This window comes from Lotus japonicus, chromosome 3 (genome assembly GCF_012489685.1).
Source record: "Lotus japonicus ecotype B-129 chromosome 3, LjGifu_v1.2".
Lineage (NCBI taxonomy): Eukaryota > Viridiplantae > Streptophyta > Magnoliopsida > Fabales > Fabaceae > Lotus > Lotus japonicus.
In genome coordinates, this window is record NC_080043.1 from 79,081,918 (window position 1) to 79,095,971 (window position 14,054).

Sequence of the window (14,054 nt, forward strand, 5' to 3'; positions counted from 1 at the left end):
ACGAATCGGCCAGGCAAAATGAGCGAGCTCATGATGGCCATCAAGGACGGACCCAGGTGTAGCTGGTTTGGGGCATTCGCCCCCTACAATTCAAAAAAAATTACAATACGTGGTATTGAGAAAATTTTGTTCACCCCTGTTCCCAAGCAGCAAGCTAAGTAGCTGAGTAAAATGTCCTCTCATAGCCTATCTTTTTGCTTGACAGGCCTATAGCTAGGCTTTAATACTAGTCTATTTCTATTTCAAGTCTAGCTAACCTCCTCACACACAACTAACCTTTCCTATATTCATTAATAAAAATATTTGATAATTATTAATAGTATTTTATATTATTCTTTATATTAATTACTAATTGTAAAAAACTTCAATTGCTCATAATTACAATTAAATATTAATATTATTTAGAATTTAATTATTAAACACAAGTAAAAATAAATTAAATATAATAATAAAAGTGAAGTTGACTTGACCTTTACATTAATAACAATATTAATTAGTTAATAATATTTTTTATATTTATTACTAATTTTTTCTCATATATTAAAATTAAAATTAAAATCATTTTTATATTTACTACTTATCACAAGTTGAGGATTTTTCAACTTCTTAGACAAATAAATAATTTATTAAGTATTAATTAAAAATAAATTTTTACATATAGTTATTAGCAAATAGTACTGTTTTTTTTTTAAAATGAAAATATTATTGATAAATATTGAAACATGAGATAAAAGTTCTCATGACAGAGTACAAGAAGTGTTTCCCAGACATCAAATAGAAACAACACCCAAGAGTTTCCTCACAAAAATTACTAAAAACAAAATCCTAAGAGTATGCCTTAGTAAAACCTTGATAGGAAAAATTCATTGAGATAAAAACCAAGCAAGGAAAAATAGTACAACGCCCTTAACTAATTTTAGAATTTAATATATTTTTATATATAAATTTTCTCTTAAATTGGGGTTTATAATCAACATTATCAATGTGAAGGATTTTCCACTTGCACCTGAATGTAACACAAACCCTAAAATAGAAGCACCTGGTCAAGGATGATGTAATGACCTTCGTGTCAATTTCTTCTTTTTAATTTATGCAATTGGCTTTAAAAAAAGAACTTGGTCATGCATTGCGCCAATCTCATCATGCTTAACCTAAGACCTTGGCTTATGCTTGCACGTAAGGATTAACATGTTTGTGATTAATATGCATGTGACAAATTATGAACATGTGACATTTATGTATATATACCTAAGGCATCCTAGATGGTATGGAGGAGGAGATGAGCATTGCAGAGAATGCACATGGCCTTTGAAGAGTTGCGACCCATTTGTGAGACCAAACATAGTGCCTAGGTGAACCAATGGGTTATAGAGTTGGTGGAAAACACTCTCATCATATTGGGAATGATCAACCCATGTAATCTGCATGCAACAATGAAACAAACTAATTAAGTGAAAAATATAAAGTATTTAATTAGAACAATTAGCTTAGAGCATATGAAACACTTGCCTTGGACAAACCATTGGATATGTCATGCACACCACATCCATAATGAAGTCTCTTAAAGCTTATGAATGGATTTCCATTGTCAACTAGTACAACAACAACAACCCACAACCTTCGACATGATGCTTGCAAAACCTTAGGATATTCATCTACTGAAGTAGGACAAATGGAGAAGGCAATTGAACCTCGCCATGCATCTGAAAATTAGTAATCAATCCTAATAATTTCCAGCAAAATATATAAAGTTTACCAAACCCATAGATATAAACACACCATTAACAAAGCTCCACTTCTAGATTCATTCATTCCAATAGATATCACATCCACAATGATAGCTATAGCAGTAATGGAAACATTTATAACCATCAACCCTAAAGATATAATAAGTGGTTCTTTAAATAAATTTTACTATTATCCAAGAGAAAAATGATCATCATATGAAAGAGTATAAGAAGTTGGATATCACACGACACCATCAATGTCTCCATGAGGGCCAAACTAACTAGCTAAATGTTTCTTGAAGTTTCAGTTACATAACTAATGGGCTTTGGGTCGATACAAGGAGGAAGAGGTTCTTGTGCATTCAGTACTTACTTCTCCTCATTTGAACTCTTAATCCAAAGAAGGCTATCTGGATAAGCCATCTTAATTAACTCATTCACAAAAGCTAATGCAAGATCCACAAGCATGAATCTCTCCAAAGGAACTGCATTACCCATCATCAACGCCATTGGTTATCTAGTCCCAAAATGTGAAGGGGGTTTATTTCCCAAAACTCCATCTACCACATGAAGTCCCATTAGTAAGAGCATGCTAAAACTGCTCGAACCACCATCCCATTTATTCTAGTGCTAGAATTTAGGGTTCGAAGAGCCTTCATGGGACTAGCAGATGTGAAGATACATATGTATTTCACTTCATCCATTAGTCGATCATTCTCAATTCATATTTACTTCATCTTCAATAATTTTTTACATACAAGGGTCGAGTCACCATAATTGTTACATATTGCATTTCTCATAACTACCTTCATCACACTGTTCTTTACCCGAAGCTTCTCATCTTTCTTCATGATGATTGATGGAAATCAATTCAATTAATAAATCAAAAAATAAGTGTTTGAATACTATTATATTCCAATTTACCTTTAATTAGGTTCTTCTAACAAAACATGACATTATTTCTCTTCAAGTCAAGCTTTTACTAAGATATTTTTGCCCTTGATCAGGGTGATGGGTCTCCTAGGGCAGACTAAAACATCTAAGATTAAAAGAAAAAATAAAAAGAAAATCACCTCTACCAAGCATGTCAATCAAAGTTGTAAAAAATATTGCACATGTTCACAAAGTCATACGCTTCAAAAATACATAAAAATACTACAATTCTCACTGCCCGAAATCCTCACTAACAAAAAATACAGATCCATAATAGCTACCAAAAGTCGCCAATTGGAAAATTGAGAGGGAAAAATGACAAAAACATAAATAAGCACTAAATGTTATGGAACCCTCTCGTACCTGCGATAGAGATCAAAGGATGTGAAACCCTCTCGGCTCTCGCACCTACTTTCTTGGAATCATCAACATGAATGTGATATGGCTACAACGTAAAATGAGAAGATGAAATCCACGAAGTCAAAGTGATACGGGTGTAAAGGAAGTGGTGAATGTGAAACAAATGACCTCAATGGCATAGTCACAACCCCTCGCTTGTTCCTCAGAGATAGTGGTTGGGTGGCTCGCACGAGCGGCAGTTGGATAAAGTGGCTTAGGGTTTTAGTGAGTGGAGAAAGGAGAAGGGACAAAGGGTGGCTTGTGATTGGAAAATGAAACTTAAAACTTTGCTCATGCCTCGTAAGGGCCAAGCCCAAAAGAATTTGCGTCAGCATGAATAATATTCGGGTCTAAGTTGGTTCAAGTTCTAAGTTTTCGAACCGAGACCCGAACCAATGGCATTGTGTTTGCATAAAAACTCCAAACTGCATTTTAGATGTAGGATCGAGTCAAGTCATTCAAGATGATCGGGTAGGACCCATACCATGCACACCCTTACCTTGATATCAGATTGACTTGAATATTATACATTAGCAAAGTTACAATATATAATAGCATGAGGTTTACAAAAATAATAATATTAATTAGCTAATGAAGATACTTTATGTTATTACTTAAATTAAATATCAATTGAAAAACATATGATATTATAGCCATCAAAGAAATTTTACAATATTAATTTATATTAACTATTGATAGTAAAACATTTAATGCCTATTACCTATTAAAATTATTTAAAATATTAATTATCATTCACAACTTCGAAAAGCTTTCAAAATAGTTAAATGACACTAAGTAATGTTTATTATTCAAAAATAATAAAAAATAGTAAAATTGAATTAAAATATGACTCGAAGGAAAGAACAAGGTCAATGACCTAAAATGAAAAAAAAAAAAAAGTTATTGTGAGAAAAATACTCTTTAAATTGAATATCTCAGATTAGATTTCCCTCATCTTGCTTCGTAGGTCTCATCTCCACCACACCAAGAACTCACCTCCTTTCTCCGACCTCCTCAAAACCCATCCCTGATTGTCACTTGAGATGCAGACCTGAATCATTTTCTGAGACATCGAATTCCTCTGCCAGAGGAACATGCTTCAGTGTTCTATGGCATTCACGAATCGATTGTCCTTGCAACATGCCCCCTCTCTGATAAACACATTATTCATTTTGTGTATTTTGATTTCTTCCTGCTTTCATCCATGATCCATGTCTTCTTTTTTTATTTTGATTGTTTGGTTGCAGGTCTTCTCAATGATGGGATGATCACAAAGGGTTTGGTTGTTTCTCTACTTCTGATTAGGCAGTCAATGACCATTTCAGTTTAATATTAATTTTCAGAGTTTGTTACAAGTTTTATATAGGTTCATCAGTTTGATAAGCAAGGTTGGATGAAATAAACAATTTAAAGCCTATAAGTTAACAATGTGCTATACTGATGCAGGGTTGGAGAAAAATCTAACTGAGGTTGAGTTGTTGCGGATGAGAAGAGAGAGAGTATATGAGGTTCAAAGGAAAATGGACCAATCGGAACTTGAACACGACTTGAGTGGCTTGGATGTAAGTAATTGTTAGTCTCCATCAAAATGCTGCAATTACATTTAAATATGTTTTTCCACTCATGTGCACTTTATGTAAAAACTTTTTGGACTTACCATGTAATACCCATCTAGGTAACCAGCCCAGTTTAATAAATGTTATGGCTTTTGATTCAGTTTTGTTTTGAGAGTGAAAGTCACAATTTGAGTTTTCCATTTAGTTTTGGTCAGTTCTAATTTTGAAAGCTTAATTTCCTTTGTTTTTGGTGAATGTCTCAAGGTCATTGTATAGTTAGTTGTTTTAATTCATATTGTTACTTTTGAACAGGAAAACTTATGATCACATGATTTTGTATCTGTTTTTTTTATAGTAATTAGCATGTTATTCTATAGATAACACTTCACTCTTTTGGTACAATTCGAAGGGGAATTTCTAACACTAGTGAGTTATTTTGATGATGGTTTTTGCACATTACTCATGGAAATAAATGGTGTGGACTTCTTCTGTTAATACCAAGTTAGCAGAGCCGCTTGCCCATAAAAAAAGTTGGTAACCCTTTTTTTTAATAGTATTTTGAGCATGTTTGGAAATTCTTCTGTAATTGATTCTGGAGAAAAAATTGAGGAAGAAGCTTAGTGAGCAGCTTCTCCTTGTGCCAGAATTGATTCTAGAGAAAAAATAAGTTGATCCAAGCATGCTATAAAAGTATATATGGAGCCCAAGGAAGAAAATTGATGGACATTGCTTCCAGTTTTTAATGCATTGTTTGCGAAAGGTGATGTTAATGGATTGTTGTGTTTGAGGAGCTCCATTGAAATTAAGGTTGAAGATTTAAATTTTGTGAGTTAAGGTGCTTCCACAAAGTTTCAAGCTGTCCTGGGTTGGGGCGAAATTGAGGAAGCTGTATTTGGGAGTGGGGTTTAACGTAAGTGAATGATTTTTCCTCTTTTCCAAGATTGATATCGTTTTGGGTACTTCATGCACTGGGTGTTGAGTACAGGTCTTACTATTGCAAACAGATTGCTAAACATAGTGAAGGATTATTATTTTCTACTTGGCTTTGGGTCAAAGTTTTAGCGAGGTAAGGTTTATTTTACCCATTGTTTGGCTTCTTACTGCAGTTGACAATTTATAGCTTTCATTGAAGAAAAGATGGTCTTTGGCATTGTGAATTCATGTTTAATGGGCTTTCTGCAGTTTTGTTTGTGTGAGTGCCTTTCTTTTTAGGAAAATGTGTCTTTTGGCAAAATATATTGGTGTTTTCTGTGGATCAAGATCTATGCATGTCCGATATTTGTTGGACTACATTGCTTTATTATCCGATATTTTGATTGTTTGATTGATTGAATGGAAGAATTACAATTAATTTTTCATGTCCCTTTGTGAATGGAAGCATCGCTCAATTAAGCTTGAAAGCATTACTTTTGCCATTATATAATGCTTCTACTAATAAGAAGGCTGATTCAATTCCAAAGATGAAGAAGAAAATGATAATGAGCTAAAAAAGAAAGGCATCTCAAACAAGAAAAAGTTGTGACAATATGTAACATGCTTATTTTATTTTTGCTGCTTATCCATTTTTTACTGCCGTCTTCCTTTTGAGAACTGTACTGAAAGGTTTAATTTGGTTTCAGCTTCTTTCTATTAATTTGGCATCATGGCCATTTTGGAAATGCTTGGTAGTTTCTTTTTCATTTTCCAGGTGTGGGATGCTACTGCATCAGACCCAAAGTTGCTGGGGTTTTTGAAATCTTATAGCAATACCGTACCTATGCCTAGGCATTGGAGTCAGAAGAGAGTTTTTGCAGGTTAGTCATCATTCTAAACCGATAGTTATGGGTTAATTATGCAAGCATGCCTGATAGCTGTGGCTTTCTCTTATATATATGTATGTTGTGCTTCCAGGGGAGAGGCTGTGGCAATTACCAAGCCTGGACCTGTAGGTGTTTGGCAATGGGCATCCTTGAGTTATTTGTCTTTTATTATCTGTTGTATTGAACTGGCATATTATGTGATATAATGGGGATATATAATCATGTGATATTTTTGCATAATATTATTGGGCATTGATTTATGATAAAGGTGCTAATAGTTCTGCTTTGAATTTTCATTTTCCTTTCCATAGTGCTTAATGCTCAGGCTGAATTCCTCTTATGTGAAATTTGTTTAATGTTGATGTTACTTAACGAACTTATCCCAAATTCCATTTGAGCAGCACATAGCAAATGCTTTTGGTAAAACTAATGAAGATATATCTAATAATGATTCTGGAAGATTTATGGTAAAACTGGAAGATTATGGGACCTAGATACAAAGAGAATCAGACTCTTTAGTCACATGGTGGGACCTTAAGCACTAACTTATCTTTTAAAAAAACTCCAATGAAGAAGTTAGTCTGAGTGGATGCTAAAATAGTAGTATTATTGAATTTTTTATCTATCCTCTTTTTGTGGACCAAGTAATTATAGTCCGGGTAATTATAATGCCTTATACGAATAACATAGGAACTTGGTAAGAAAAATAGATGATTTGCTTCTTGAGCATTGTGCGCTATTTAAGTGGACGTTAAAACATGTAGGAATATAGTTACAATTATTTATGTTTAATTACATGAGGCAGAATATTTGACATGTAGGAATTAAAACACTTTTAATGCAGGCTAAGGATATCTTTGGATGATTTTACAGGCTAAAAATCTTCTACGGGGAGAACATTCTATAGTTTTAGGCCTTTTTTCATAATTTAAAAAAATTAAAGAATAGAAATACATAAAATTATAAAAATTAGATAGTTAAAATATGCCGTGCTGAGATTATAAAACAATAAAATTTTGAAATATTTTTCTTAATTATCTAAGAAAATTTATTTTGTTTCAGTTTTAGTATCTCATTTTTTTATAATCAAAGTATTGATTGATGTCTAAAAACACTGAACGTAAATAAATTATTTCACTACTTTTTCTTAAGTCTTAAAAATAAATTTTAGATATAATTATAGATACATCATATTAAAATTAATAAAAAAGTTAATTTTAATATTACTTGAGTACTTTTTCTTAGTTTTTAAAAGTAATTTTAAATGTAAATATAAATACCAATATGATAATTTCATGATGAAAAATTTCATGCGGAGATTAGAAAACATTAGTACATATATATTTTGTATTTATTTATGTTTAAATCACAAAGTTACAAGTTTCCACAAGGAGGAACGAGCATGAAAATACTTGGTAAAAATTACAAGGTAAAAAATCACTTATGGGAAAGAACATTTTACATGAAAACACTTTCATGTTAATTTAAGTGCATATTGTTCATAATTTTTAAAGTAATTTTAATAATAAATATATTTTATATTGATACATGTTTAAAATATACAAGAGGAATACCCTCGCTGCATAATGAACATGTAAGTAAAGATTCTGGCCAATTAATTCCCTTTTCTAGAATATTTATATTATTAAATGTGTGTATGATTACAAAAGACAATAATTGAGTTTCTCAATTTCTGTTTTTGAATATGACTCAGTATAATATCGAATTTCATCGAAATTAACGTTTGTTGGTAATGTTTGTTGTATTTTTTGTTGGTGCATTGAACAATTAACGTTTATTGTATTGAACGAACATGTACTTACTTATTCTATTTTACTAAGTAAATTATCCAGTTTACGCAAGATATATGCTATCACATTTTCTTGAATAACAAAAAAAGATACACACTATCACAATTTAAATAAATTTAAATTAATTCATTATGTTCCGGTATAGAACTGAAGTATCAGGCTAACAAACTCAGAGCAAGAGAGACAAGAGAAAACTAGGAAAAATGCATAAAAGATTAGGTCCCCCGCCGCTGGGGTGGCGCCTGTAAATTTATACTTGGATTTGGACCTGTTCGGATCATGTGTTGCCTGACCCATTATTTACATAATATTGGTTAGCCCAAAGTCTTGAATAATCGAAGCGCCTATATCATCAGACCACATTCATATATAAAAAAAAATGAACAACCTAAAATTTCCGTGCAACACACGGGTCATCACACTAGTTGTACTAACAAATTTTAGTAAAATAATATTTTTCTAAATAATATCCTTTTTTAATTTATGCATTTTTTGAATAAAATATATCATCTTTAATTATAATCCCTCAAATTTAAAATGGGTGAATTTCATCCCTTTAGTTCACAACCCGCATAACATTAAGTGATAATAAATTATAACTATTTATATGTATATATAATTTAAAATTTAAAGGAAAAGTAATTTTATTCAAATTTAGTAATTTTATAGTTAAATATTTTATTTAATTAAGAATTTTATACATATTTAAATATGTGTTTTTAAATAACGTGTTGATGATTTAATATCATAAAATAAATTTATTACTACATTTTAAACTTTTTTTGAGAAATTTTAATAACGTATAAATATAATAGAAAAATATCACCAATTAGATTTAAATGTATAAGTTAAGTCATACTTAGTTTTCCTATTAATCTTCCTTTTTTTTTCGAAAGCAAAATAATATTAATGAGGAAATAGTCAAGAGATGTATAAGTTAAGTCATACTTAGTTGTCCTATTAATCTTCCTTAGGACAATTTTATTCGTGCATACAAATAAATTTATAATAAAAAAATTTGAAATAAATTTTCTAAGGAGAATCACAGGTCACAAAAATAGGTTGAATTGTGTTTGTATAATTAGGGGTAAATGGTCAATTTGGCTCGTGTCAGTTGCACTCGCTGATAAGTAGGTTCCTCGATGATCAAAATAACTCTCGTGGTCCCTGAATGTCGGAGACATCGGTCAAGTTACTCCCTCCATCAGTCAACGGAAGGGACATGACTGTTAAATGATGACATGGAAAACGTTGGTCAATTTAATCCAGAGAGTGGGAAGTTGTAAGGCCCAAGATTTTAGAATTAAAATAAATAATTAATTTCCAACTCACGCATAGGATTTTGTTTCCGCGTGAGAGGAACTTGACTTTCGTTTGATGATCGTGAAGGGAAACCTGAACAAGAGTTTACTAAATGAAATAAATTTATGAAGGAGAAAGTTCAGGAAAATGCTAAGGATTGTATCAAAATCGATAAAAGGTATAGCACGATCGATTCGCTTAAACCTAGGACAAGAACCTTAGGAAAAGATTAATTCCAAAGATCTTCCACCCTTGGAACACTATAGGAATAAATTCCAAAGATCTTCCACCCTTGGAACACTATAGGAATAAATTCCAAAGATCTTCCACCCTTGGAACACTATAGGAATAAATTCCAAAAAATCTTCAGAGAAATGTTAGAACTTCTCTTAATCCTTATATAACAAGCGTTTCAAGGTGAAACCCTAGGATCTACGAACGTCCGACTCCAATCATCGGAAGTTTGCCGAAACTAAAACCCTGATAGTTCAAAACCCTAGAATCAACCGACGATGAGGACTTTTTCTATTCGGAGCTTCAAATGAAGATTCCACACGCGTACACCCATTTCTCTTGATGTTTTCAATCTTTCTTCAGAAGGAAGTTCTCTATTCCGACATTCAATGCAAAAAGTAACTTATCGGGTAAAATAGTTTTACACCGACTTTGTATTAGTCACCTAAAATACAAGGAAACCTCTTCTTAGTTTTGGAATTATGTCGCCAAAACCTATCTTAGAATTCACGGAGAACAAAGCCGGAAAAATCAGAATCGCGAAACTTTCATTTTCCCGCGTTTTTCCATCCTCTATAAAACAAGCCTCGAAAACCAAAAATCATGCTGATATTTCTTTGAAGAATTAGAAGATTCAGCGGGGTGAATATCGTGTCTAAAATACGTTGGAATCAGTAGGAAGAAATCGTGATCGCTCTTATATTTTTATCTTAACTCTATGAGTTAAATCCTCCGATATCTAAACTAATCTGTACCGGTTTACAAAATATCTATTCATCTTTATCCAATCTTTGATAAATATCTATCCATCTTTATCCAATCTTTGGTAAATATCTATTCATCTTTATCCAATCTTTGATAAATATCTATTCATCATTATCCGATCTTTGATAAATATCTTCCATTTCATTCCCTATATATATGTTGAAGCTTGAAACAAAATCTCACCCAACACACCCACCCAAACCCGCGGCCACTAGAGGAGAAGGAGGAGAAGAGATTTTCTTCATTTCTTGCTTGATCGTTGATTCAACAGTTGCTGCTTGAAGGTATCGAGGTTCACAACTTCCATGCCCAACTTCTACTCACGAAGGTAAGGGTAACTCAGTTTTAGCGCGTCTTTGAGTCCTGCCTGCTTTTATCGCACTGCATGCGTTTGAGATGAAGATGTTTATATTGATTGGCATTGGATTATGATTATTATGCTTGCTTATATTGACTGTTTCTGAGGCTTGTGCCAAATGTTTTCTGAAGGCTTCGGCCGAGTAAACTTATTGAGACGTGTGTCTCCGTTTTCTGAGAAGGCTTCGGCCGTTTACTGGTTTCTGTCATTGAACTGAGTTGGTATGCATTGAATTGATTTATGTTCGTTGAGGTTATGAATAACATGTGGTTACCTTGATTTGATTGTTGGACTTGGGACTGTTGTTCGAGTGATTACTGAGGTTGAGGATTGTTGTTGACTAACTCGACATTTAGGGCTTGAACTTGAAGTGGCAATGTGGTGGTGATTGTCCCGTCTTTTAAGGCGTTATAAAGTGGCGGTGTGGTGGTGATTGTCCCACGTGATCGTCCCATCTTTCGAGATGTCCTAAAGTGGCAGTGTGGTGGTGATTGTCCCACGTGATTGTCCCGTCCGTAGTGGCGTTAAGTGGCGGTGTGGTGGTGATTGTCCCACGTGATCGTCCCGTCTTGAGAGACGTTGCTGATCGATCCATTTTGGTAGAAGCATATAGTTGCATTATAGGGAACTAACACCTAACCCTATGTTGTTGGATTTTAGTTATTAGTTTATTGATATCTGATTTGATGTTATAAGTTAGGTTGTCGATATCTGAATTGATGTTATATGTTAGGTTGTCGATATCTGAATTGATGTTATATGTTAGGTTGTCGATATTTGAATTGATGTTATATGTTAGGTTGTCGATATCTGAATTGATGTTATATGTTAGGTTGTTGATATATGAGTTTAGTTATGTTGTTGGTTTATTTACCATGATAGGTAGTTAAATTTGAATAGCATAATTTTCTCTTTCATACATGGTAATTGTATGGAGTTAACCCTTTCTATTTGCTACTTGTTGTTTGGGCGCTTAACGCTATTAGGCGATAGAGAGCCTTCCGCTGAAGCTTAGCTGTTCGAGTTGGAGACCGTGATCGTGGGCGGTCGAGTAGAGGTGGATGAAGCAGTTGCTTCTCCTTTTTGGTGGACTATGTCTGAGTTTCTTTTTCCTTCTGAAAACTCTATTGTTTAAACCTTATATTCGCCACTTGTCTAAGTGAGCGTACTTATTTTAGAAACTTGTTCATGATGATGTAAGACACTATTACTATTATGTCGGGAATGGGTTGTTGAATAAAGTCTATGTTATATATTCAATTATGTTCAGCTGTTTCGAAAAGGAAAGAAAAAAAATATATTGTGTTTTCTTAGGATTAAGAAATAGTCCTTAGACTTGTTAGGTTACTAATGTGACTCCTCAGTTGAGAAATTGGGGCGTTACAATTGTGGTATCAGAGCTTTGGTCTAGAAAACCAGAGCTTTTGGGTAGAGTGTCTGCTTAAGATGTTTGAACTCTGAGACCGATTGATGGGGTGTCAATCGGGGGAAGAGTGTGCTTGATTACTGTTTATATAGATTATTTTGAAGGTTGTTCGTAGGTGAATAACCTTATGCTAGTTATCGTTAATCATACATTTGATATAAGTATATACCTAGTTAGTTATTATAGAACTTCGTGTTGTTCTGGCCTGAGTATCTGTTGTGGTCTTTGACTGTTCATGAAAACAGGAACAGGAGGTTTCCACAACTGGACGAGACTCAAGGTTCAGACAACATGAATCCGATGGAGCAAGCTATTGCTAATCTAATTGCCCTTATGGCACAACAAGTTACTAACACTGCGGCACGGGAGGAAGCTGAAGCTCAACGTGCTGCTACTGCGGTTTTGGTGGCTGCCCAAAACCAAGCTGAAGAGAATGCTCGCCGTGTTCAGCATGAGGAACGTGAACTAGCTGCTGCTCAGACCAGGGGTCTGAATGATTTCAAGCGTCAGGATCCACCGAAGTACGCTGGGGGCTTCGACCCGGAAGAGGCAGACTTATGGCTCAAAGAGTTGGAGAAGATCTTTACCTTCTTGCGTACAACTGCAGAGATGAAAGTTGATTATGCAACCTACCTGCTAACGGGTGAAGCTGAGTATTGGTGGCGTGGGGCTAGGGCTATGATGGAGGCTGACCATCAAGCTATCACTTGGGAGTGCTTCCGGGGAGCTTTCCTGGACAAGTACTTTCCTAATAGTGCTAGAGCCGCTAAGGAAGCACAATTTCTGAGACTCCGTCAAGGAGGCATGACCGTAGCTGAGTATGCTTCTAAGTTGGAGTCGTTGGCGAAACATTTCCGCTACTTTAGAGGACAGATAGATGAAGGCTATATGTGCGAGCGCTTCATTGATGGGCTGAGCTATGAGCTTCAGAGGACGGTGCAACCACTAGGACTGAATCGCTACCAAGTGCTGGTAGAGAAGACCAAGGGGATTGAGGCCATTGATAATGCAAGGGGCAAATTCCAAGGTCTGAACAAGCCTTACCAAGGAAGTGGAGGTCCGGCTAGGACTAACCAAGGAAGAGGTGACAAGGGTAGGCATTTCCAGAAGAAGCCGTATGTTCGTCCTCAGGGTGAGGGGACAGCTTCTGGTTCCTTTTATCCTACGGGTGGGAATGCTATTGCACCGAGACCTCTAGCAGTGAGTTTAGAGGATGTGACTTGCTTCAAGTGCAACAAAGCGGGGCATTTTGCAAATCGTTGTCCTGAGAGCATGAGGATCTGTTGGAACTGCAAGAAGCCTGGTCACACTGCTGTAGAGTGTAGGGCTCCTAAGGTTGAGGTTGCTGCGAATGTGGCTGGGACAAGGAGGCCTACTGTTGGTGGAAGAGTCTACTCGATTACTGGAACTGAAGCTGATGAAGACGATGGTTTGATCCGCGGTAACCGCGAGATCCCGGGTAATTCCCTTATCGTACTATTTAATTGTGATGCTACACATTCTGTTATAGACTTAGCTTGTGTGACGTGGTTAAAACTAGATGTGACAGAATTACCGTTCGACCTGATAGTATCTATCCTTGTTTCATAAGGATGTAACGGTAGAAGGAATATAAGTTAAGAGACGAATCCTGATGAGAGGTCGTATGAGTTCCAGGAGTAGGGTAGTATCTTTTGCAAGGAGGAGTGTGAGAGAGCGAAAGGATAATAGAGGTCCAAACTTATTAAAGGTGTAGTAGACTTTA

The 14,054-nt window shown here is 34.7% G+C and overlaps 1 protein-coding gene across 7 annotated transcripts; it reads left to right on the forward strand.

Moving 5' to 3' along the window:
- The first annotated feature begins 4,005 nt into the window (after positions 1-4,005).
- On the forward strand, positions 4,006-6,704 carry LOC130746226 (pre-mRNA-splicing factor sap145-like). 7 transcript variants are annotated; one of them, XR_009022056.1, is made up of 5 exons: positions 4,006-4,621; positions 5,451-5,525; positions 5,620-5,681; positions 6,303-6,408; positions 6,506-6,704. XR_009022056.1 is itself a non-coding variant. In XM_057598779.1 (3 exons), the coding sequence occupies exons 1-3, from the start codon at positions 4,487-4,489 to the stop codon at positions 6,541-6,543; spliced, it is 279 nt and encodes a 92-aa protein (XP_057454762.1). In that variant the 5' UTR covers positions 4,006-4,486; the 3' UTR covers positions 6,544-6,681. The 7 variants fall into 7 exon arrangements, 1 of the variants encoding a protein (XP_057454762.1); XR_009022061.1 differs by having other exon boundaries at positions 4,006-5,525; positions 5,601-5,681; positions 6,506-6,681; XR_009022060.1 differs by having other exon boundaries at positions 5,601-6,408; positions 6,506-6,681.
- The last annotated feature ends 7,350 nt before the right edge of the window (positions 6,705-14,054 follow it).